At 44.6% G+C, this 22,740-nt stretch overlaps 1 protein-coding gene across 1 annotated transcript; it reads right to left on the reverse strand.

Moving 5' to 3' along the window:
• Window positions 1–351: 351 nt before the first annotated feature.
• Window positions 352–11,330, reverse strand: MMP13 (matrix metallopeptidase 13). Its single transcript, XM_004764449.3, has 10 exons — window positions 10,919–11,330; window positions 10,587–10,828; window positions 9,751–9,899; window positions 9,455–9,580; window positions 7,354–7,515; window positions 5,940–6,057; window positions 5,269–5,402; window positions 4,129–4,288; window positions 2,666–2,769; window positions 352–1,632 (listed from the first exon to the last, which is right to left on the reverse strand). Exons 1-10 carry the CDS (start codon window positions 11,156–11,158, stop codon window positions 1,532–1,534), a joined length of 1,536 nt encoding a protein of 511 aa, XP_004764506.2. The 5' UTR covers window positions 11,159–11,330; the 3' UTR covers window positions 352–1,531.
• Window positions 11,331–22,740: the final 11,410 nt, after the last annotated feature.

Raw genomic sequence — 22,740 nt, forward strand, 5'->3', positions numbered from 1 at the left:
CCATCCTCAGGAGAGCTGCCTGCCTCCCCGTGTTTCCTGACTTCACCAACTTGCAATAGTCTCATTGTAAGCCTCTAGAGTCAGGCCCCAAGAGCGTCAAGGTATGCATTAGAACACAGTCTTCCTTGCTCCCGATCTAGTACTCCTCCCTTTTCATTTCCAAACTGTGCTCCCGCAGGGGAGTCTGAGCACCCGTCCTGGGGAAAGGGCTCACCAGCACAAAACGAAACAATGAGTGAGTTACATCCACCAAGAAGTTTGAGCAAGAAAAAGGAATACTTTAAATGGATCCCCCTTGTGTAAGGAAAGCCTAAAATTATACCAAAAGACAAAATACACTATATAATAATGTTCGTGGAAAATACCTTTTTTATTATAAACAGTATAAATGCTTCCTGATACATCTTGCAAATATCATACACTTTCTTTTCTTTGCCTGAACTTCTGTGAACAAGAGGTCCCAGCACGTCCGAGATCGCTTGTGGCCGTTCCCCCGTTCAGCGAGCACCCCACACGGGGCAGGTAAGCTGTGCCGGAGGGGAGAGGACAGTACGGAGAGAGAGAGGAGGAGGAGGACTGCAGTTCAGTGGGATGTTCTCTTTATTTTGGATGTTTCCTTATTTTGGAAGTATGTTTTTGCATGCTTCCAATTTACAAGATACACTTTCTATTTTTGGAAAAGAGCCTGTCCATCCATGGTGAAGGGGACAATTAGAGCCATTATCTAGGCACTACCTTTCATCTTAAAGAATCTGTTGATTTATGGGAGAATGACACCTTAGATCATTGTGATAGCCATTTTAATCCTCTGGTATTTGGGGGAGACCTGGAATGTTTGAATACAAAGAGAGATGGGCTGTCTTTATCTTCTTTGTGGGTAGGCCTGGGATCATGGTCAACAGCGAGAATTAAACCGAGCCCACAGACCACATCTACTGTCCTTGGCCTCGGGCCCTGTGTCTCATCCGGGGTGACTGATCCTAGTGTCATTAGGAACGGGGCACGTACATTCAAATATTCTCAGTGCAAAACCCAAATCACTGCTTTGGGAAGCTGTCCACAATGTCTTTATTACAGATACTCCTCTTTGGTTTCTGTCTGTTCCTGGTATCGTATGCTCCCCGCAGACCCCATTCACACACTATTATACTTTTTAATAAAGATGATTCGTTAATTACATAACTCTGACTTGCTTGTATGCCTGCGCAAAGTGTCCTTATAAATACATTTCAATATTGTGCTCCCTTTGACACAGCACACGTCCCGTGTCTGTGGTGGGAAATAGCGTGGGCCATGGCTCCACGCAGCGCGCAAGGATCAGGTGATCCTTGCGGCCGCTGGATTCCGTTCCTTCAAATCCACCGTGGTTCCAGCCACAGCTCACTGTACAGATGCCCTCTATTCTGAGATAAGTTACCGAAGCTTGTTCCCAGAACTAAGCTCTCCCGACCTCCCCTCCCCCACACCCGGATCGCTGGAGGTGTTCTGTCCAGTGCTCGCCAGGATTTAAATAACAATATGTAGAAGACACTTAACACCACAACAGGGAATTCGCTGGCATGACGCGCATAACACGCTTGCTCCAGGTGCTGTACTCAAACTGCACGGGCCCGCTGAAGAAATAGATATAACCTGGAAGGAAAAGACCAAAAAGAAAATTGCAGAGTCTGAAAACAGGAAGAGTTTACGCCAGCTCACACTAGAAGTCCAACCTGTTAGACCCCACTGTTTTCTCACACACCAGTGTCTGTGATTAGAACCCTCATAGATCGCTTAGAGTTACGGGAGGGAAAAAGTATACAAGTTCCCCAGGTCTCCTAAACTGTCACCTTGAACGAGTGCTCATTATTTTTAATAGAACTTTTTAAGATTTTATTTATTTACTTGAGAGAGAGAAAGAGCGTGAAAAGAGGGAGGGCTTCCTGCCAAGCAAGAAGCCCAAGGCGGGACTCGATCCCAGGACTCCGGGATCATGACCTGAGCCAAAGACAGACGTTCAACCAACTGAGCCACCCAGGTGCCCTGAAATAGCGGTCACCTTGCCGTGAGTTCCAGTTTTGATGCTTGACATATTGATACTACTTAAGTTTGGAGAAACGCCCCTTTTCATAATTAAAGCAAAAATAACCATGTAGTTACGATAGTCACTGGTCTTTCTATGTAAATGACTCCCCACTCTGCCCCTGCTTTGAATTGTGGCAATAATTTTTGTCTCTTGGCATCATTAAGCACAATTTAAGATAATGTTGGGACACCTGAGTGGCTCAGTCGGTTAAGTGTCCAACACTTGATTTCAGCTCCGGTCCTATCTCAGGGTCATGAGATCAAGCCCCACGTATGGCTCCATGCTAGGTTCTCTCTCCCTCTGCCCCCACCACTTTCTCTCCCTGTCACTCTCTCCAATAAAAAATAAAATCTTAAAAAGATAAGTTAAGATCATGTTTCAAGTTTGGCATCTTGTATTCGTGGAATTAGCAACCATTTAAGCAACGTTTTTGTTTATTCTAAGTGTGGTGTGTTTTGTTTCCTATGTAACTACTCCTTAACTGGTCTCTTGATAGGTCTCTTAGCACATGTAAGTCCTGTGTAAAACTGCTCTCTAAGGGAAATGAGTTTGAGGGGCTACAGAGCCCCTCGTTGAGGTCAGCGTGATGGAACTCGTTACCGTTTTTCTCGTAGACGGCATCCACTTTATCACCAATCCCTGGGAAGTCGTCTTCTATCAGCCTGGGGTAGTCTCTATCCATGACCTGGTTGGTGTCATCGTAGCTACGCAGTAAGAAATAGAAACTCTTGAGTGGGTCGTATTTCTTAGGAATTGTCTTAGACATGACACAGTGGATTATCATGACACCTTTCAAAACTGACAAGAGTTACAGAATTTTAAGTCCATTTAGAACATCCAGTAGCTTTTTCAAACTCAGAGTCAGGATGCTGAGTGCAAGGCAGATGCTTGCTGAGTGGCCTTGTCTCGGGCCATCTTTCTAAAGATCGTCACAGGCTCCCTTCCATTTCATGAACGGCTTACTGGTTATAAACGTGGTTATTAGGAAAGTGTTCTTAGACCAAAATAAATGCATGTTAGTGCATTGAACAACTATATACTGATCTAGACAACTCACTAGGTGTGGTAATGGAGGCAGGAATATTTGACGTATAACTTCTGGACTGAAAAGTTATTGGGGTGTCTGGTGGTTCTGAGCGACGAAGGGGAGCATGGCTCGCCCCTCCCATTGCTACAGTTCCACAGTCCACCTGCCCTGTACACAGACACACCCGAGTCAACCACACACATCCTGAAATCAGCCTGGAACGGCCTCCCGTCAGGTACCGCCGTTTCTGTTACTGATGAGAGTTTCTCATCCTGGCGCTATATTCCAGTAGGTGAAAGACAAGACGCACTGAACCGGGAAGGGAGGCAGGGCACGTCTACACGGCAATACTAAGCCGTGGAAGCCAACCGTCAAGACAAGGAGACACCCAGGGCCATAGGAAGACATGAGAAGGGACGTAGCCTGTGGATGGGGTGATCCAAAAGACTTTGAGCTTAAATGGTATTTCCAGTTAACTTTGACCAGAGGATAGAATTTCAAGAGAGAGAGATGCAGGGAAAGATGTTCCAGCCAAACGGGGATAAAAGCAGTGTTCTTGTGACATGGTAAGTCACACACCCTCACTGCACCACGAACCTCACCTAGGGCATAGGGACTGGAACATCAGGACCGAGGGGAACCCGACTGTAGTACTTAGACAGTCGTGAATGTCATTGTCAGACTAAGGAAGCCAGACAACAAAGACGCCACATACAGGGATGTGCGTGTGTGTGCATGTGTATACACATAAAGCTACTAATGTAAACCTTTCAAGTATGGGATTTCTGTCAGAGACTCTCATCCCCAAATACATACATGGCTCTAAGCTCTTAAATGCTGCCAGTGTCAGAGCTGCCTTCCTGCTGACCTGCGCTCGGAATATTCCAACTCCGCCCGTCCTTCTAGAAGGGGCTGACTTTAAAAGCCACGGGCCGGCAGCTTCCTGGCCCACCTCTGCGCTGGATGAGGAGAGTGGTGTGGGTCTCACTCAGCCTCTGGGACACGGTGCGATGGGTCCGTAAACAGGGCTGCTCACCTCCAGACCTGGTTTCCCGAGAAGAAGAGCGTCTTCCGTGTGCCTTCCAAGTGGACGGCTGCACTTATCTTCTTAACCTCTTTTGGAAATCCCAGTTCGGATATTTTTTGGGGATAACCTTCCAGAATGTCATAACCATTAAGAGCCCAAAATTTTCTGCCTAGAGTAAGTGAAAGAATAGATTTATTACCTAGGAGACTTCAGCAGGATTCACATTATGTAGATATTTACTTTAACGAAGAAAGACTCATTTTACACATTTAGAAATTGATTAGGGGCTGTGTTTGTGAAACACAGAAATAAGAGCATTCTTCAAACAAAAAATAGGATTTAAGATGCTAATTTCCTAAGTATGAGTACAATTATCACCAAATATCTTAATCAATTTGGCAACATCTTATGTCCGACTGCTAATCTGGAGGTGGGTGAAAAGTGTGTTAAAATTTCTTCATGAATAAGCAGGAGAGTGGGAACAGCGAACTAGACTGAAAAGTCAGATTCCATGCCCCATAACGTGATTTTATTGTAGCATTAATTATGATGTCAGTAGAGTGAATGAATGATGATCTGGAAGACAGAGCAGCAGTTTGGAAAACTGTCCCTGACTTGATGTCGAGAGAACAAGTAAAATATGAAAATGTATATATACTATGAATATAAATATTCAAAAATCCCTATGGCGTATGGTGAAGGGCTACCAAGAAAAGGTGAGAAAATGAAATAAACTGACTTTTCAGAAGGGGGAATTATCGATCATATTTTTTCAGTGTTTCAAGAGGTACATGATCATAACATCTGCTCAGCAAATAATTTTTGAGAGGAAGTAAGAAAAAACTGACACACCTGTTATAAAACAAACAGTGAATTTGTAACGGTAAGAAATAATGGTGACTTTTTACCAGTCAGATTTGGGGACATTTGGTAGAAAGTTTCCAAATATGTTCTGTTTAATATTTTGTTATACTTGGCTCTTAATTTAAGTACTTTTTAATACTTTTAAAAATACTTTTAAATAATTTTTTAAATTTTTAAATATTTCAAGTATTTTTTTTCCGGGACTGGTCATCGTGCTGACTCCGGCAGCATTGAGTTCATCCCCGCCTGCCAGGGGCGTGTGGAGGCCCCCGGGGAAGGGCTCACCTCGGAAGATGAAGATGAGGTCCCGGGAGGGGTGCTCATAGGCGGCGTCAATCCGGTTGGGAAGCTCCGGCCAGAAGGATTTCGTCAAGAACAGCTCGGCGTCCACCTGCTGAGGGTGCAGGCGCCAGAAGAATCTAACACCAAAGTGAAAATCCAGAGTTTGATGAATGAATACACGAACACAGGAACAAACAAGCCTATCAGACCGCGGTAGAAGCGCAAAGTTCATCTCTCGTGTCTCGGTACCCTCAAGTTTAGGTTGTAAACATGCTCTTAAATCACCACCTTTGTCACCAGGACAAACTTTCCGGACCCAAAGGAATCGTGTGGACGCTCTGACAGTTTACTGATGCGGAAACTGATTCCATCACTTGGGTTTTCAAATAGGTAAACTGGGTTTCCGTACTCACGTGGTTATCTTTATAAAGGGAAGCTGCGCCACGCCCAGATGAGCCACGGGAAAGGTAAAAGTAAAGTGTTCATCCCTTAGTCACTTATTTCATCCGAATACATAAAAAGAAAAAAAAAAACTACCCCCAAAGCTATTATTTTCATTGTTAACGTTGCCTTTGAAAATGCAACTGGACGTTAGGCAAGTTGCAGACACAGCCTCACAAGTGTCTCACAAGTGTGCAGGACACGCGGACGGGGTAAGAGCGTAGCAGGAGCACCTGTCTTTAAAGATCATCATTTCTCCTCGGAGGCTGGTGATGGCGTCCAGGGTCAAGGCGGGGTCACATTTGTCTGGTGTCTTGGGATGTTTTGGGTTGGGGTCTTCGTCTCTTGGGCCTGCAGGCATGAAACGAAGGGAAGGAGGTGGTGAGGCCGGCCTTCCCGATGCCCGCCCCGGCTAGCGGAGGGTCACAGGGTGCCCTGGGGCGGGGGCAGGACGTCCCCAGCTTCCACGTCAGATCCAAACCCCTGTGACCTTCCTCCTTTCCTGCGGGTCACCAAGCTCTTGCGGGTGGGCTGGCTCCTCCCGCTTCCGTCCTCAAGACCCTTTGAAATTCTGCTCAAGCAGATTTGGGTTTCTTGAGATTGGAGATAGAAATGGGAGGGCATGGGAGCAAGACTCTGAGGAAAGCTTCCCCCTGCCTGGCATGAGCTACGGCACAGGCTGCTCTGCAGACGCACCTTTCTCTTTCTCGACTCCCTGCAGGAGTCCTCCCTCTGCTCTATCTCTCGCCTCTTTTACCAGCTGGCAACGTCGGATGCAGTTTTACCCCCGTGCCACGGCTGTGAGTGAGAAGCCAGGCCTTCGGCAGCCCTGATGTGCCACGAGTTAGCTTCCCCCGGCTCGGGCCGTGCCCAGTACCAGTCCTGTGCCGCTGCTTGTCCACCCGGCTCCCGTTAGTTCTATGGTCAACTGCCTGGTCACAATATTGTAGAGATAACAAGAAACACAAGGCGCTTGCCCACACCCACACTAGCTGCTAGAGTCGATTTCAGTCCAGAGGAGACTGATCGGCCGTGGGCCGTGAGCAAGGCTTCTGAGCTTGCGGCTCTGGAAGAGTTTACACTGATGACTTTAACTCTGTTAATAGTGGGCAATTTTGCTAGATTGGGTGAGGTTTAATTATTTTATAACTATTACTGAAAATTTGGAAGAAAAAAAAGAAGAGATTCTTAACAATGGTCATCTATAATAGTAGATGTGGATTAAAAGTTACCACAGGCCACTTGAATGGATTCTACTGTGGCAAACTGACATGGCGGAAGAAATACCCAGAATTTTAAAAAGCTGGTTAAGGCCATACCTCCACCCTCAGCCTCGGTACCAGCGACACACTCTCTAAGCGCTACAGGGTGTAGTTTCTTCATTGGTTAAATGGGGAATAAAATAGTTTCCTTCCTTACGTCAGAAGTGTTTTGTGGGACTCAAAGCTACACCTCGCAGTAATAAAATACAAATAGGAATCTGCAGAAGCTTTGGAGGATAGGATATTTTCTACTTGAGCAGATGCTCCGAGTGGGCATGTCTTCCCAGGTTTTAGTAACAGAAGCAGGCTGGCAATATTGGTAACGATAACCTCACTGACGATCTTCAAGTCTATTCTGTTTCTAGACTGATAAATTAAGAGTTACCGTAGAGAGACTGGATGCCTTGTACATCGTCATCAGGAAGCATAAAGTGGTTCTTGCCCGTGTAGGTGTAGATGGGAAACATGAGTGCCCCCGGGTCCTTGGAGTGGTCAAGGCCCAAGGAGTGGCCAAACTCGTGGGCAGCAACAAGGAACAAGTTGTAGCCTATAAACAAAGCGACGATGAGAAAGCAAGGCAGTGACCCGTTAACTGAGGGAATGCTACTTTCCTCGCCTCTATCTCTTTCTTGGCTGTTTCACTCTTTTAAAAAAAAAAAATTAAGATTCAATATTTGGTTGCTTGAAGGAAGAGTCAAAATATTGATTTAATCCTTATAAATCATTTAATGTTCTCTTTGATTTAGCTGCCTACGTCATTAGGATCTCAACAGAATGCTGTCAAACAGTGAGCAATCAGTGAGGGTTTACTGGGAGGACAGTAGGAATCCCCAGCTGCTCTTTGTTTTCTTAGGTCAGGTGAGGAAAGCGGACAATGGAGGCCTTGAGGGAGGAGTCGTGGGAAGTCACATAGGGGGCTACCTGTCGGGGTGTTTCTAGAACATTGTCTGAACCAGAGGCACCACGCAAATAGATGATGACCAAGTATGGAGCATGCACTAAATAGGGTGTCTGGAATCTCCCTGGGAACAAGTCCTAACCAAACGATCCTTTCCAGAGTATCTCTAGACTCTAAAGTTTAAAGAAATAGAAACTCTGGAAATGATTGGCCAACTTTCCTCAACTTTAGAAGACTCCTGGGACACTGAATTTACATTGTTTCCTCTAGTCATTCTTTCTACCAATTTCTGAGCCTCCTACTACAGATATTTTAATTTGAAAAAAAAAAAAAAAGATGAAAAGTTGGGGAAAAAATACGTGGAAGCTGGAGTCACTGGTTTCAATTTGACCTTAAATACCATTTGCTGCCAGAGCCTGTCCCTGAAGGAAATGTACGAGCAGCGCAGTAACCCTGCAGACCATAAGGGCAATCAAAGTGCACATCATCTGAGTATAAAGCAATTCTTCACTGAAATGACTCATGACTCAAGGTCCCGTTCTTGGCCTTTAGCTGAGAAATCAATCATGGTTTGTTTGTGAATATTTTCATTCATTTCCACTAGCTGTTTCAAATCCAGGAGCCTAAAGCTGGGGTTTACCGTGGCTCTGTCTGAACAGTACTAGATGTTAAGATCCTTCTTACCTGTGTAATATTCAGAACACAAATGCATGAATCTCACCTTTCTTTCCAAAGATACATGGAGGCATTGAGGCTGAGGCACTGGTCAGCCAAGGCCCAGTTTTACTCTTTGGGAAAACAATTCTTCTGATTCTAACGAATAACAAAAATGAGCTACCTTTGAAGACTAGCTCTAACTTCAACCATCACAAGCAAGGGTCAGTGGAGGTCCGCGGGTCCGTCGGTGTTGGAGCAGTCTCGCGTTTCTCCTTACATTTTCTCAATTCTTTTGAGCTTTACAGATTCATCTACTGACTGAATTGATTCAACACTGAGTTTCATTTTGGTCTCATAAATGTAATTTTTATCTGGTCTGTCTCATGCTGTTTGGAGCAAGACATCATCTTGATTTGTTGGAAAGGTATTTGTAAAATCAGTGACATGCATGTGTCTGAAACTAGGAACTCACATAACAGAGGACAGAAAACACGCTGCACTTGTGCTGTTAATAGTTCTGTCAAGGAAAAGAAAACTCTTTCAACTCACATCCAGTTCGTCTGGGACCTGCCTCTCCAGCCCTAACAGTTCCTAGGCATGTATTTGTAATAAACTTTTCTTCCTCCGCACAGCGAAAGGAAATCCGCAGTAACAACACCTTGGCGGACAGAAAAACATTTGGGTCCTAATTCACAGTTAGCTAGCATCCCTCAAACCACTAAACTAAACTGCTCACTTTTAGTGATCTGCATAGGTTTGTAGAACTGTCCCGTGTAGAGACTAATAAGCATAAGGTAAACTCGTGCTTTTTTTGAAAACTATAATCAACTATGGAACGTAACTTACAGCATGCTTCCTCGCTTCTTATCAACGGGATCACCATCTAACCTAGTCTAGTAATCACGAATCATACCTTTGTAAGAAATATTACCTTTGGAACTACTTGTCCAAGTTTCGTCATCATCAAAATGGGCATCCCCTCCATAGTTTGGCCCAGGAGGAAAAGCATGAGCCAGCAGACCGGAAGGTCCATCAAATGGGTAGAAATCGCCATGTTCTACACACAAAAAGGAAGAGTTAAGAATCTAATTATATCCAGCAATGCCTGGCACAAATGCTTGGTGAATTCTGCAAAAAACAATGAATGACTGAAAGTAGGAATTTAAAAATGGAGACAACTAGGGGGAAGAATGTAAAAATGTCTCAAAAATGATTCTGCACCATTACCTTTAGTTCCAAAAGAGATCATGATATCAGCAGTGCCATTGTGAAGTCTGGTGAAATTCAGAGGGGTCACATCTGACCAAACTTTGAAGGCTTTTCTGAATGCCTTTTCAACCTCAGAATGAGTCAGATCAGGGGTATAATTCACAATCCTATTCAAGAGAGAAAGTTTCAATTACATTTTTGGAAGGAGAAAGCTATTTGAGAATATATTTTCTTGGGATACTGCTTTGCAACTCAAAATGCAATGGCTTCCCTAAAAGTTCTACCAGAGGTCCATTATTTCAAAGAACTTAGTAATTATGATGCCATGCAAAGATAACAAAATAAATTCAGACATTTGAGTATCTCCAAATATCTGACCACTTGTAATTTTACACTTAAAGTATTCAGATATTTAATGAAACATATTTTATGATACAGGTTTGGAGTTGTATTGCTATGATCCAAATAATGGAAACAGCTTTGTCAAGTTCCTAGAGAGAGTAGTACTCTCCATTTTTGAGCACTCTTAATAAATATGCCTCATGTAGTACATATGCAAATTTTATTACACCTACTTTTACTTCTAACTTGATTTCTTTCTAAAAAAAAAAAATGCTTTGCGATTTCCAACGAAAGATCATGCTGGTTAATGAAGCTATAATAGATTTCATGAGATATTCTCACCAATATTAAAACTATTACTGGGAATTATTTAACTTCTAATTAAATATGTAAAGCCTACCTAAAATAAAATGGAACCAAATGTGTTCTGTCACCTACAGTTTGTGCTGAAAATTAGGCATTTGATACTATTTTAAATAACAAAGATCACAGAAAGATAGCTGCTGGCTCACCTGTAGGTCAGATTTGTCTTGGGCCACTTGAGAGTTCGGGGGAAAACATTGTACTCGCCCACATCGGGGACCCCACATCTTGGTTTCTTCATGATATCCAGGGTGTCATCATCAAGTTTGCCAGTGACTTCTAAGCCGAAGAAGGACTGCATTTCTCGGAGCCTGTCAACCGCGGAGCCTGCGCCCGACTTCTTCAGGATTCCAGCAGGATTCATGGGGTAGTAGTAGGATTTCAAGTAGTGCTGGAAAAGAGACCAGAATGGCCTGCCTTTAAAAAAGAGAAGGGCACATGTGAGATGCAGCACCCCTTTGAGACCAGCAAGATACCCTACCTCGGCAAGCTGGAAGTCTTCCTCGGACAGATCGTCCTCGCCATCGCTGGGAATGGGCAGGGACCAACACTGAGTCCAGCTCAAGAAGAGGACGGCAGCCAGGACGCCCCGGAGCATCGTGATGGACATGCCTGGAGCTTCTGCCTCCTCCCAGGCAAGCACCTTTACTTTTATAGACCTGCAGGGTGACTCACCATTTGTGGGCAAGTTCCCGCTTCCTAGTGCATCTAAAGTAAACATGCTTACATGGCGACTTTTTTTTTTTTTCTCCCAAGAAGTGTGGTTTGTGGTAGAATTTGAGGGCAATATAGAACGAGGGCTTCTCTCATTTCAGCAGGGCCTCCAAAACCATCTGGCAAAATAAACGGCCTCAGCATATTTATGGACACTGTGGGAAGAAGCAGAGTCGTAAAATTTTCACTTTACTGGGCAAAAATGTTTCTCCCTCCTTATTTTTCAGAAAAGAGTGTCAAGATGCTGCACTTGCTTCCATGAAGAGTCCTGCTTCTAGAAGCTCCGTAACCTGGTTTATTTTTCATAGGGCAACTCCAGAGGGAGACACTGTGTGTACCTAGGGGCCACAGAACTGCACCAGACCCCAGCGTGGAGGCCGGGAAGGGCCAGGGCGCAGGCACTGGGCTGAAGGCTGCGGTGGACATTCAAAGGCGCTGGTGTGACTCTCAGCAACCCCGGGATCCCACCTGAATTTCCTGCAGGTCCAGGAAGAAGTGGGAGACTGCATCTGAGTAGGAGATAAGGGCCAACACAGATGGGGATCACCCCCCGCTGGGCTTAAAAGGATTGACCTCACTGAATCTGTAGAAAAACCTTGGAAGTAGGGACTACCCCCGGAGGGCTTGTTTTCACTTTACGTATGAATAGTCTGAGAGGCAGAGAAGTTAAATGCTTGTTGGAGGTCAGGGAGTTAATAAATGGTACTGTCAGTACTTGAATCCCAGCCGGTAGACTTACGATTTCATGTTTTTTTAAAATACCATCTGGGGGGCACCTGGGTGGCTCAGTGGGTTAAGCCGCTGCCTTCGGCTCGGGTCATGATCTCGGGGTCCTGGGATCGAGTGCCGCGTCGGGCTCTCTGCTCAGCGGGGAGCCTGCTTCCCTTCCTCTCTCTCTGTCTGCCTCTCTGCCTACTTGTGATCTCTCTCTGTCAAATAAATAAATAAAATCTTTAAAATACCATCTGGTATGGTTTCTCCCCCATTAACTCTCAGAAATTTCAAAAATGGAATGGCTTTGTTCCCACACCGCTGGGAATACCCAGGAAAACTAGGGGTCTAGGTAGCTCAGGGCCAATTTCAAGTGTCTTAATTTTGACTTTTAAATTTAAGTAGTAGAAGTACCTGAGGTCCAAAACCTCAGGCAAATCGTTCACGAGGGGCTTTCAAGAACATCCCCCTTTCAGAACCAGGATGTCAGAATGTCATCTTCCGTGTCTCACACATGTAAGTGGATAGAAAAATGCGAGTCATGATCTTCAGACAGAATGACTGAAATTGTAAGTTAATTTACGTGATCAGGAGTCAGAGAGCGGCTCAGGTCTGGGACGTGTGAGGACAAAGGCACGGAGCGTGAGTACAGGTGAGGGTGGGTGCCGCAGGGAACCCCCCCCATGTGGGGACGTGCCGTCATCTGGATCGGCCCAGGCCTCCGAGGTAACCAGAAAAGCCTGCGAGATTTAAGCAGTCGGTGGAGGGCAATTTATAATGCTTTTTCCAGAGCAGAGCCAAATAGATCCTTACAATCTTAAATATTTTAAATTTAAATTTAAATAGAATTTTAAATATTTCCAATGAGTTCAAGATTGGATTTAGGCTTAACCAACAATGCAAAACTATCGCTTGCTTGAAGCATCGTCCAAGAGCAGCGGTTAATTTTAGACTGAGTGGTAATGATCGAAAAGTTTGGCTTATCTATTGAGCTTATAGGAAATTCGTGCATTTGAAATCATTTTTTTTTACCAATAAAATTTCATAGTTTTTTCAAGTATCATCATATTTTTAGAAAGAAGTCCCGACAAAGTTCAGAAACGAATGACATTAATGTTTGGAAGTGGGAGAGGTGTATCAAATAGTTGACCATACTTGTAGGTTGAAGCCACAATTTTTTAAAAAGCCACTTTCGATGAGGTATTGACTATGCGGGATATCGTGCTGGTCACTATGAAGATAGAATGAAGGAAAAAAGCCTTTTTCTTAGGATGATGCCAGTTTCCTCTCCCTGGGAAGACACGTTTTCCATGAGCAGTGACTGACAATAAACAAACACCCCTGTTTACCCACTTCAGAATCCGTGCTTATCACTAAACATCACTGGTGTTCTCTTAGTTTCTTGTTTCGCCTAAGGACAGACTCAGTGCAAAATAAAGGACACAGGTCAATGATACATGGTACTCAATTCTGCAGAGTTCTGAGTAAGGTAAATAAAATTGGAAGGGGAGGTGAACCATGAGAGACTATGGACTCTGAAAAACAATCTGAGGGGTTTGAAGGGGTTGGGGGGGTGGGTCGGGGACCAGGTGTAGGTATTATGGAGGGCATGGATTGCATGGAGCACTGGGTGTGGTGCAAAAACAATGAATACTGTTATGCTGAAAATAAATAAAAAATAAATTAAAAAAAAAAAAGTCGTCCAGACGATGAAACCAGAAATTGATTCCTTCAGGAAGGGGCCGGGCTGCTTGTCTCCGGCTACTGTTCACAGGGAGCGCGCTGAGCTGGTGATCGTGATGTGTCATCTGTAGAAATGTGTTGGCACGTCTCCTGTCAGCACACGCCCTTATCTCGGGCTATTAATGGTGAGGATGGAAGCCAGGCCTTCTGGCTGCAACGGCTGAAGTGGTTGGCGGTTTCAGGTAACACCTTTGACACTGAGAGGCTGAGCCGGTGTTTACAAACGCTTCTCACAGGGCTCCCAGGTCCCTGGAAATCGGAAAGCCTGGGGAATGGGCAAACAGAACTGGACTGAATAAGAAATGTGTGTCTCCTGCTGATTCAGACCTAAGCAATACGGGACTTTTTAAAACAGACGTCATCATCTGTTTCTCAGTCCAAAACACTACTCAAGAGAGAATCAGAAATGTCCGTGACCCACCCCTAAGTAAAGCGTGGGTTCCAGACCAGGAAAAGTAGGAACAAAGGCCATTGGAGTTGGATTAAAATTATGAAAATTCTGTAAGTCAGAGAACCTTTAGGATAAGAATTGTGGCTTCAGTTTACAGGTTGTACATTAACTATGTTGACAATGACACTTAGTATCGTTCTGTTTCCGAAAGCTAAGCCGTCTGATGGTGCCAGGGCAGGAAGTGCTGGTTTCTGTAAATACCCTCTGATGGTTGCTTTGTTCTAGTTTCTGAGTTTTCCGCCCACAGCCCCAGGAAACGGGTAAAGCCCTTAAACAGGAGCACGAACCTGGCAGGGACACGAGCGCCCCACCGACCCGCTAATGCACAGCTGGGATATCCCCCCCAGGTCAGGTGCTGAGCCCAGAGGGACTCCGGTCAGAAGCCGCAGGTGCCGAGCAGGAGGCCAGCAGCTGAGGGGTGCGCTGGCCTCCCGTGTGTGGACCCCACACTCCCCGGGGCTGGCTGGGTTTGTCCTGGGGGATCCCCTACAGAAAGAAAGAAAAAAGAAAATTCTTTTTGTCCTCTTACTCCATCCTCTTACTCGGGGATGACACGGGGAAGTCAACCCTTAACTTTCTGGCCTCACATTCTTGCCTTTTTAAATTTTTTGGAAGATTTTATTTATCTATTTTAGAGAGAGTGAGTGAGAGCAGGATGGAAGGAGAGGGACGCTCAAGCAGAGCACAGGGCCGGATGTGGGGCTCGATCCCACGACCCTGAGATCGGGACCTGCGCCACAGCCAAGAGTCGGATGCTTAACTGACTGCGTTACCCCAGGTAGCGCTCTGGGCTCAGTTTCAATGAGCTGTGATTTTACGGTGCTTTGTTAAAAAGACTGGATCCTGGATGTCCACGTCTGCCCCCACTGAACCAGAGCTGCGAGAGAAAACAACTAGGAATAGCACAGTCATTCTAGCCCATCCCTGTCCAAATACCTCTGAAAAGGGAAAAATCTGGACTGCTTGGCCATGAATAATGGAAATGAAAACAAACTAGGGAACGGGACCTTCGTGGTTTTAACAACAAGTAATTGTAATATATTTAAAGATCCCCAATATTTAAACAAATGAAGCAAAACGTCTATGTTTAAAGTAGCCTGGCCTCACCTTGACACCCTCATTCGCTAAAGTCAAATTTGGTACATATTCTTAAACAATGATTTTTTTTAAGATTTTAATTATTTATTTATTTGAGAGAGAGCACAAGCAAGGGGGGAGGCAGAGAGAGAAAGAGGGAGAAGCAGACTCCTCACGAAGCAGGGAGCCCGATGCGGGGCTCGATCTCAGGACCCTGAGATCATGACCTGAGCTGAAACCAAGAGTCGGATGCTTAGCTGACTGAGCCACTCAGGCGCCCTGCCCCCCATGTATATTTTTTAGGTTGAGTTACTTAGATAGTCGTGGATCGTAAAGGTTTTTTTAAACGGTACTTTCTAGAACAGAAAGCTTCCCATGTTGTTGGTATGCTGCATCGACTTTATTTTCAATTCCAGGAAAGCCATCTGGAACGAATTTTGGGTACTGTTTCAGAGTTTGCCCTTTTTCCCTGAATCTATCATAAAATTAAGAATGAACTCAAAACCACACAAAATCTGTCTTAATAAAACTATGTGTTAAAGAGGTTTAAATTTTAAACATTTTCTATAAGCTCCAATCAAACAATTTCAGACAATGGTAGACAGGAATTCACGGCAACCACGAGCTGCCAACAAAGACTCCTGCAGGTCAGCCCAGCCGCAGGGCTGATTTCCTACCTCTGTCTGCAGGGAAGAAGGCGGTCATCGCAGGGTGAGGACCACAGGCAGCATCTGTGCCTCGGGCGTCAGCCTGGAATGCCAGTGCCCTGACTTCCTGCGGATACCCATCAGCACTACAGAGGGTCCCCACCAGTTTCCCCGCATGACAAGGAAGGAAAGGCCTTATTCTCGGCCTGAGAGTTCTGACCAGGCAACTGAAACACAGCTAAAGTGAGGATCATGGTGAGCTGACCTCTAACTGGCAAGGAAATCCCTTCACGCTGTGGGCTGCCGGCGGGTGTGTGTTTCTTTACCGTCTCTGGGGATTCCGCTCTTGATCAAGTCTGTGGGGACCGTGCGTGGATTGAGGACATGGGCCTGGGAATCAGTCACAGCAGCTGAAACCCCAGCCCTGCATTTGGGAGCTCTCTGACGCAGGCGATGTGTTTCCTCTCACTGATACAGTGGTGAGCAAAACACATGCTAACCCTAGCCCGGAGGAAGGTGATGAGATAATGTGAGAGAAAAACAGCAGGAAAGAGGGGTCAGGAGGGATGTTGCAATTTATTGACAGTGGCAGGAAAGGCCTCAGGGAGAGGGGGCTTTTGAGTTGGGATCTGAGGGAGATGGAGGTGGGGGCTCCCGCGCTGTCTGGGGTAAGAATGTTCTCAGCACAAAGAAGAGCGGGTGCAAAGGCCCTGAGGTAAGAATGCCTCAGGCAGCAAGAAGGCCAGTGTGGCTGGAGCAGAGTGAGAAGAAAAGTTACTGAACCTTAACTATACAGACGGGATCCTCACAGTCCCTGTCTTCCGGCTCATTTGATGATTACAGGACATCACGATGAAGAGCGCCGGCACCCGCGCCCGGCACACGGTCAGTCGCCTACACAGCGCCCATCAGAACCACTGTGCTCAGCGCCCCTGTAGGCGCAGCGGCTGTTGCAGCAAGGGTGTTGACGGGCATGTAGCCCACACGTGTGGAACTGAGACGGGGTGGACAAGACAGGCGCGGCCACGCGAATCCCAGCGAGCAGAGCGCTAGCCCCAGCAAGAGGAGGAGCAGGCACGGAGGCCCTGGGGTGGGGGCCAGCTTCCGCTCGGAGACACAGAAATGCAGGCTGGAGCCCAGTGGACCAAGAGTGAGAGGAGGCAGAGCTGGGCACCTCACAGGGGCTCCCTCGGGGGCTCTGCCCAGCCTGCTCTGTCTACATCCCAGGAAGTCATTGGGCCCAAACCTTGACTTTCATGTCCACTCCCCAGGGCAGCCCCACCACAGGTCCCGCCCTGCCCCCTCACCTGCAGTGACCTGGAGGTCACTCGGGCTCCCGTTTGGTCAGGTGACCTGCTCCCCGGGTCGCTGCTGCCCCAGGGGCCAGTTTCCAGGTTGGCTCACTCTTCTCTGTTTATCTTCCATCACCTGTGAACCTCGATCCTTTAACACCTAACGTGGCTTCCGGTTCCCAGTTTGATCCTGACGAGTCCAGGTGACAGTATGAGGAATAAAATGGGAAAACAGAAAAATGAACCCATGAACACTAACCAGGAACTAACGATGTACTGTATGTTGGCTAACTGAATTTAAATAAAAAAATTTAAATTTAAAAATTTAAATAAAAAAATAAAAAGGGAAAACAGAAGTACATTTTCCAGTTCGAATCAGCACTGACTTTACTGTATCTTTTTATGTAACTTAATGTGTATCTTCATGTACCAATTACAGATTTATTTTCAGATATGAATAAAGATAATGTTCTCTGCTCTTACATCTCACAGAGAGTGAGAAAACACAATGGAATAAAACTTCCATCTGAAAGCAAATGTGATTATTATTTACCCTATTCCCAAAGCTTACAGACGGGTAAAAAATGTTCCATCCTAGCTGTGGCCAAAGACGGATGCCCCGTCCTCCACTCAGTAGATTACACATAAGGGACGGGCTATGTTAGCTGACCAGAGTTTATTTATTCATTAAAAAAAGAAAATTTGTTTATTAGAGTAGATCCTATGACAATGCTGAAACTATAAGCTCCTTTAAAAATGGTCAAACTTTGGGAATGGGAAAATTGGGAAAAAATGGGAAACTATGGACATCTACATTCTTCCCATCAATGTTCCAACGATCGATACATTTTTGCCTAAAATCATGCTGATGGAGTCATTCGCTCTTCCCTCCTGTGACCTTTGGCTCTATAGCCCTACCCCTGGGGACATGAACTTGAAGGCCACAGGGGCACCTGATGAGGGGTGCACAGTCTCTTTTCACGTGCTCGTCTATGACCTTCAACACCCACATGGAACTTTGTCTTCTGATTCTCTCCTCTGACTTGGATGCGGAAACTTCTCTTGTCGCCCTTTGCTTCCCCACTGGAAAGCTCCTTTTGGTTCCTTTTCTTTCTTCTGTTTCTTCTTCCTTGAGCACTGTTGAGCTCAGTTTGCGTGTTTCAGAGAAACTCTCAGAGGAGCCCATCATTCTGCTTCTCCCAATACTTGTGTGTTCAGCTGGCGCCATTGCAATGGCCTGTTGGACCCGGTTATTTCCAAAGTCTAGGGAGCCCTATGCCGGGGCCCCTCTCCGCCATGAGTATAATTACATGATGCACATAATCACATCCCTTGTACGGGAAGTGATGCTGTTTTCTGTGCACTATGACCAGAGAGCCTATAAAACATAGAATTATTGCTCCTCTTGCATTGTAATAAAGCCCCGTTTTACTTTGGAATTAAACTATTACACACTATTACTATACTTACAATAAAACAATTTAACATAGTAAATATGAAGATTTTACTAGGTCATTCTGAAACATAAAACTTACAAAAACGATACAATAATAAAATATATTCATCTTTTTTTATTACGTTACGTTAGTCACCATACAGTAGTTTCTGATTCATTGTTTGAGTATAACCCCCAGTGCTCCGTGCAGTCCGTGCCCTCCTTAATTCCCACCATCAGGCTCACCCAACCCCACAACCCTCTCCCCTTCTAAAACCCTCAGTTTGTTTCCCAGAGTCCAGAGTCTCTCATGGTTCCTCTCCCCATGAGTCTCCCCCTTCATTTTTCCCATCCTTCTCCTAATGTCCTCCATGCTATTCCTTATGCTCCACAAATAAGCAAAACCATATGATAATTGTCTTTCTCTGCTTGACTCATTTCCTTCAGCATAATCTCCTCCAGTCCCATCCATGTCGATGCGGATGGTAGGCTTCATCTTTTGTTCAGGTAATTAACTCAATGCTATTAGTAGACTCAGGCACTCAGTTTAATGAAGACTCGATTTTCTAAAAATGAAAATGAACTATTACAAAATACATCTCAAAAAAACAGAGAATTCTAAGGGTTACCTAGAAAATTCCTTGGATGACCTAGTAGTAAACTTTATAAAAATTTTTTTTATTATTAAAACAATCCCTGTAAAAATTTGGAAAATAAGGACATTGTGAATAAAAAATAAAAATTGCTCATAACATTAAATCCTGGAAATAATCGGTGTTAATATTTCTTCCAAACTTTATATATATATTTTAAATTGCATATTATACTCAATTTTGTATCCTGCTACTTTACTACATTATGATATAAACACTTTTCACTGTCATAATATTCTTTATTTCCATTTTTAAAATTTAAATACAATTAATTAACATAAAATGTATTATTAGTTTCAGAGGCAGAAGTCACGGATTCATCAGCCTTAACACCCATGGCTCATTCCATCACATGCCCTCCTTAATGCCCATCCCTCAGTTACTCAGCTCCCCACACCCCTCCCCTCCAGCAACCCTCAGTTTGTTCCCTTATGATTTGTCTTCCAGGTGCCCCTACACTTCAATCAGCTTTGTTGCTACTTAAATTATTACTACCCAAAGCACTTGGCAAATACTAAATGCTCAGTGTAAAGTAGCTACAAAGATTAGAATCCAAATGTAATGATTATGGAGTTTATCCAAAGTTTGTATTATTGGCATTTATGAAACAATTGCTGAGCTGCAAATGATAATGGGCATGGGAGGGAAATTCATATCTGAGGCATGAGGTTGCTTTATTTAGTGATGTTTGAATCTCCCTGATGGCTAATGATGATGAACATTTATTCACGTATCTGTTAGCCATTTGTATGTCTTCTTTGGAGAAGTGTCTGTTCATGTCTGCTGCCCATTTTTTGACGTGATTATCTCTTTTTTGAGTGTTAAGTTTGAGGAGTTCTTTATAGATCTTGGATATCAGCCCTTTGTCTGTAGTGTCATTTGAGATTCAAATCAAAACCACATTGAGATATCACCTTACACCAGTTCAAACGGCCAAAATTAACAACACAGTAAGTAAGTGTTGGAGAGGATGTGGAGAAAGGGGAAGCCTCTTACATTGTTGGTGGGAATGCAAGTTGGTGCAGCCACTCGGGAAAACAGTGTGGAGATTCCTTAAGAAATTAAAAACAGAGCTTCCCTATGACCCTGCAATTGCACTACAGGGTATTTACCCCAAAGATACAGATGTAGTGAAAAGAAGGGCCATCTGTACCCTAATGTTCATAGCAGCAATGGCTATAGTCACCAAACTGTGGAAAGAACCAAGATGTCCTTCAACAGACAAATGGATAAGAAAGATATGGTCCATATACACTATGGAGTATTATGTCTCCATCAGAAAGGACGAATACCCAACTTTTATATCAACATGGACGGGACTGGAGGAGATGATGCTGAGTGAAATAAGTCAAACAGAGAGAGTCAATTATCATGTGGTTTCACTTACTTGTGGAGCATAAGGAATAACATGGAGGATATGGGGAGATGGGGAGGAGAAGGGAGTTGGGGGGAATCGGAGGGGGAGATGAAGCACGAGAGACTGTGGACTCTGAGAAACAAACTGAGGGTTTTGGAGGCAGGAGAGTGGGGGTTGGGTGAGCCTGGTGGTGGGTATTAAGGAGGGCAAGGACTGCATGGAGCACTGGGTGCGGGGCATAAACTATGAAGCTTGGAACACTGAAAAAATTAAATAAAAAAAAAGAATTTAATGACATTTGCATAAAATGATAAACATGCCAATTACAAGAGTTTTTGTTGATTCAGAAAAGCCTTCTGGCAAAAAGAACTGGACAAACATAAATGTTAGTGTGTGGCTGAGACAAACATACACACCTTCTTAGCTCCACATTTGCCCCAGTTAGGGACGTTTTTACATCAGATATTTCCTAGACAGATGTTTCCTAGCTGGGAGCCAGAATGACCCATTTTTTCTCTAATAAAGACAGAGAAACTGTAGGCAGACATTTAATGCTTAGATTGTCTAACTCTTAATAATAGAATATTTAGGGGTGTCTGGGTGGCTCAGTCAGTGAAGCGTCTGTGTTCAGCTCAGGCCATGAGCTCAGGGTCCTGGGATCAAGCCCCGCATTGGGCTCTCTGCTCAGCTGGGAGCCTGCTTCTCCCTCTGCCTGCTGCTCCCCCTGCTCATGCTCTCTCTCTCTTTCTCTCTCTGAAATAAATAAATAAATAAATAAATAGAGTCTTTAAAAAACTACAACATTTAGTCCATACTGAGTGAAGAGAAAAAATGTGGTACAAAGCAGGAAGACATGCAATAAAGATCTATAAACCGAATGATGTGTTTTATTCGTGAATCACTATAAATTATTTTCACCACATGAAGTTTAAATGATCAACAGTTGCCAAACTCTGTTACACTTTCTTCAACCACAGGGGGTGAAAACCGGGTCAAGTCACACCCCATAGCCGGACCACACAATCCCCGCGGCGTCAGCGTGAGCCTCCGAGACCTCAGAATGCATCTGGGCTGATTCTGTTTGTTGCTTCATGCGCTGTTTGGGGCTATGAGATGGAAACCTCAGCGCTCCAACCATTTACGTACATGAGAGGAACAAGGCAATGTTCTCCCAAATGGGAGATTTCTGTAAGTTTGACCACTCTCCAAGGTCAACGTCTACACAAGGCCAGTGACTGGGCTCACACTGGTCTTAACTACGGAATATTCACCTCATCCTCAGCACACAGGCTGCCTCCTCCTCAGCAGTGACCAGGAGGACAGGTATGAGCCCGCTGTCCAGAGGCCCCATCAGATGGGGGAGAAAACTCCATGTTCTAAAAGGGACATGACTCGGAAAATAACTGAGAAAATTGTCAAAACAAGAACAAAACCCATCACTTCGAGTAGAAGGTATTAAGAAATGGGAAGTCTTCAGGAGATGCTGTTCATCCTTATTCTCTCTTGCCAATGATTCTGATGCCAGCAGGGTCACAGAAAACTCCAGGGAAACTGGGTTGGGTCTCAGGTCCCCACTCTTCACTGCTGCTCAGACAGTGTGGTCCACAGTTCCAGGAGAAAGATCTGGAACATAAGTCACTGTTCTAACACATGTATGCAAAGGGGCATTTCGGGAAGCTCCCAAATGTGACATTTTAAGGATTGTCATACTTTGAGAACCTGTCCTTTTGATGGTTCTTTATTTCCTTATAGAATCAAAAATGTAAAATACATCACAGTATAATAAAGTTTCTTTTGAGATAGCCTTAATTTTTATGTGTTTCCAAACATTCTTGGTTTTTAAAAATCTGAACTGCACTATAATTGCCCAAGATTTAAAAACTACTGGGGTGTCCAGGTGGCTCAGCTGGTTAAGTGTCCGATTCTTGATTTTGGCTCAGGTCATGGTCTCAGGGCCATGAGATCGAACCCCGCGTTGGGCTCTGCGCTCAGCACGGAGTCTGCTTGATATCCTCTCTCCCTCTGCCCCTTCCCCTGCTTGTGCTCTAAATACACACACATATACGTAAAATATTTTAAAAATTTTTTAAAACTACTGTAAGACATGAATGTTAAATACAGATATGTAAATTCCACTTACGATAAAACATTTGAATATTGTTTAATTTCATCACGGTTTAAGGCCAGAGATAACAGAGAACAACTCATGAATCAACATTGAAC

Source organism: Mustela putorius, unplaced genomic scaffold (genome assembly GCF_011764305.1).
Source record: "Mustela putorius furo isolate JIRA1106 unplaced genomic scaffold, ASM1176430v1.1 tig00000198_pilon_pilon_pilon, whole genome shotgun sequence".
Lineage (NCBI taxonomy): Eukaryota > Metazoa > Chordata > Mammalia > Carnivora > Mustelidae > Mustela > Mustela putorius.

Excerpts from the sequence above, each read along its gene's own strand:
- MMP13 (XM_004764449.3), bottom strand. The coding sequence starts at position 11,158 with ATGTTTACTTTAGATGCACTAGGAAGCGGGAACTTGCCCACAAATGGT. Across the intron at positions 9,581-9,750 it reads GATCTCTTTTGGAACTAAAG|AACATGGCGATTTCTACCCA; the intron begins GTAATGGTGCAG and ends TTTTGTGTGTAG. Across the intron at positions 6,058-7,353 it reads AGGCATCCAGTCTCTCTACG|GCCCAAGAGACGAAGACCCC; the intron begins GTAACTCTTAAT and ends TCATGCCTGCAG.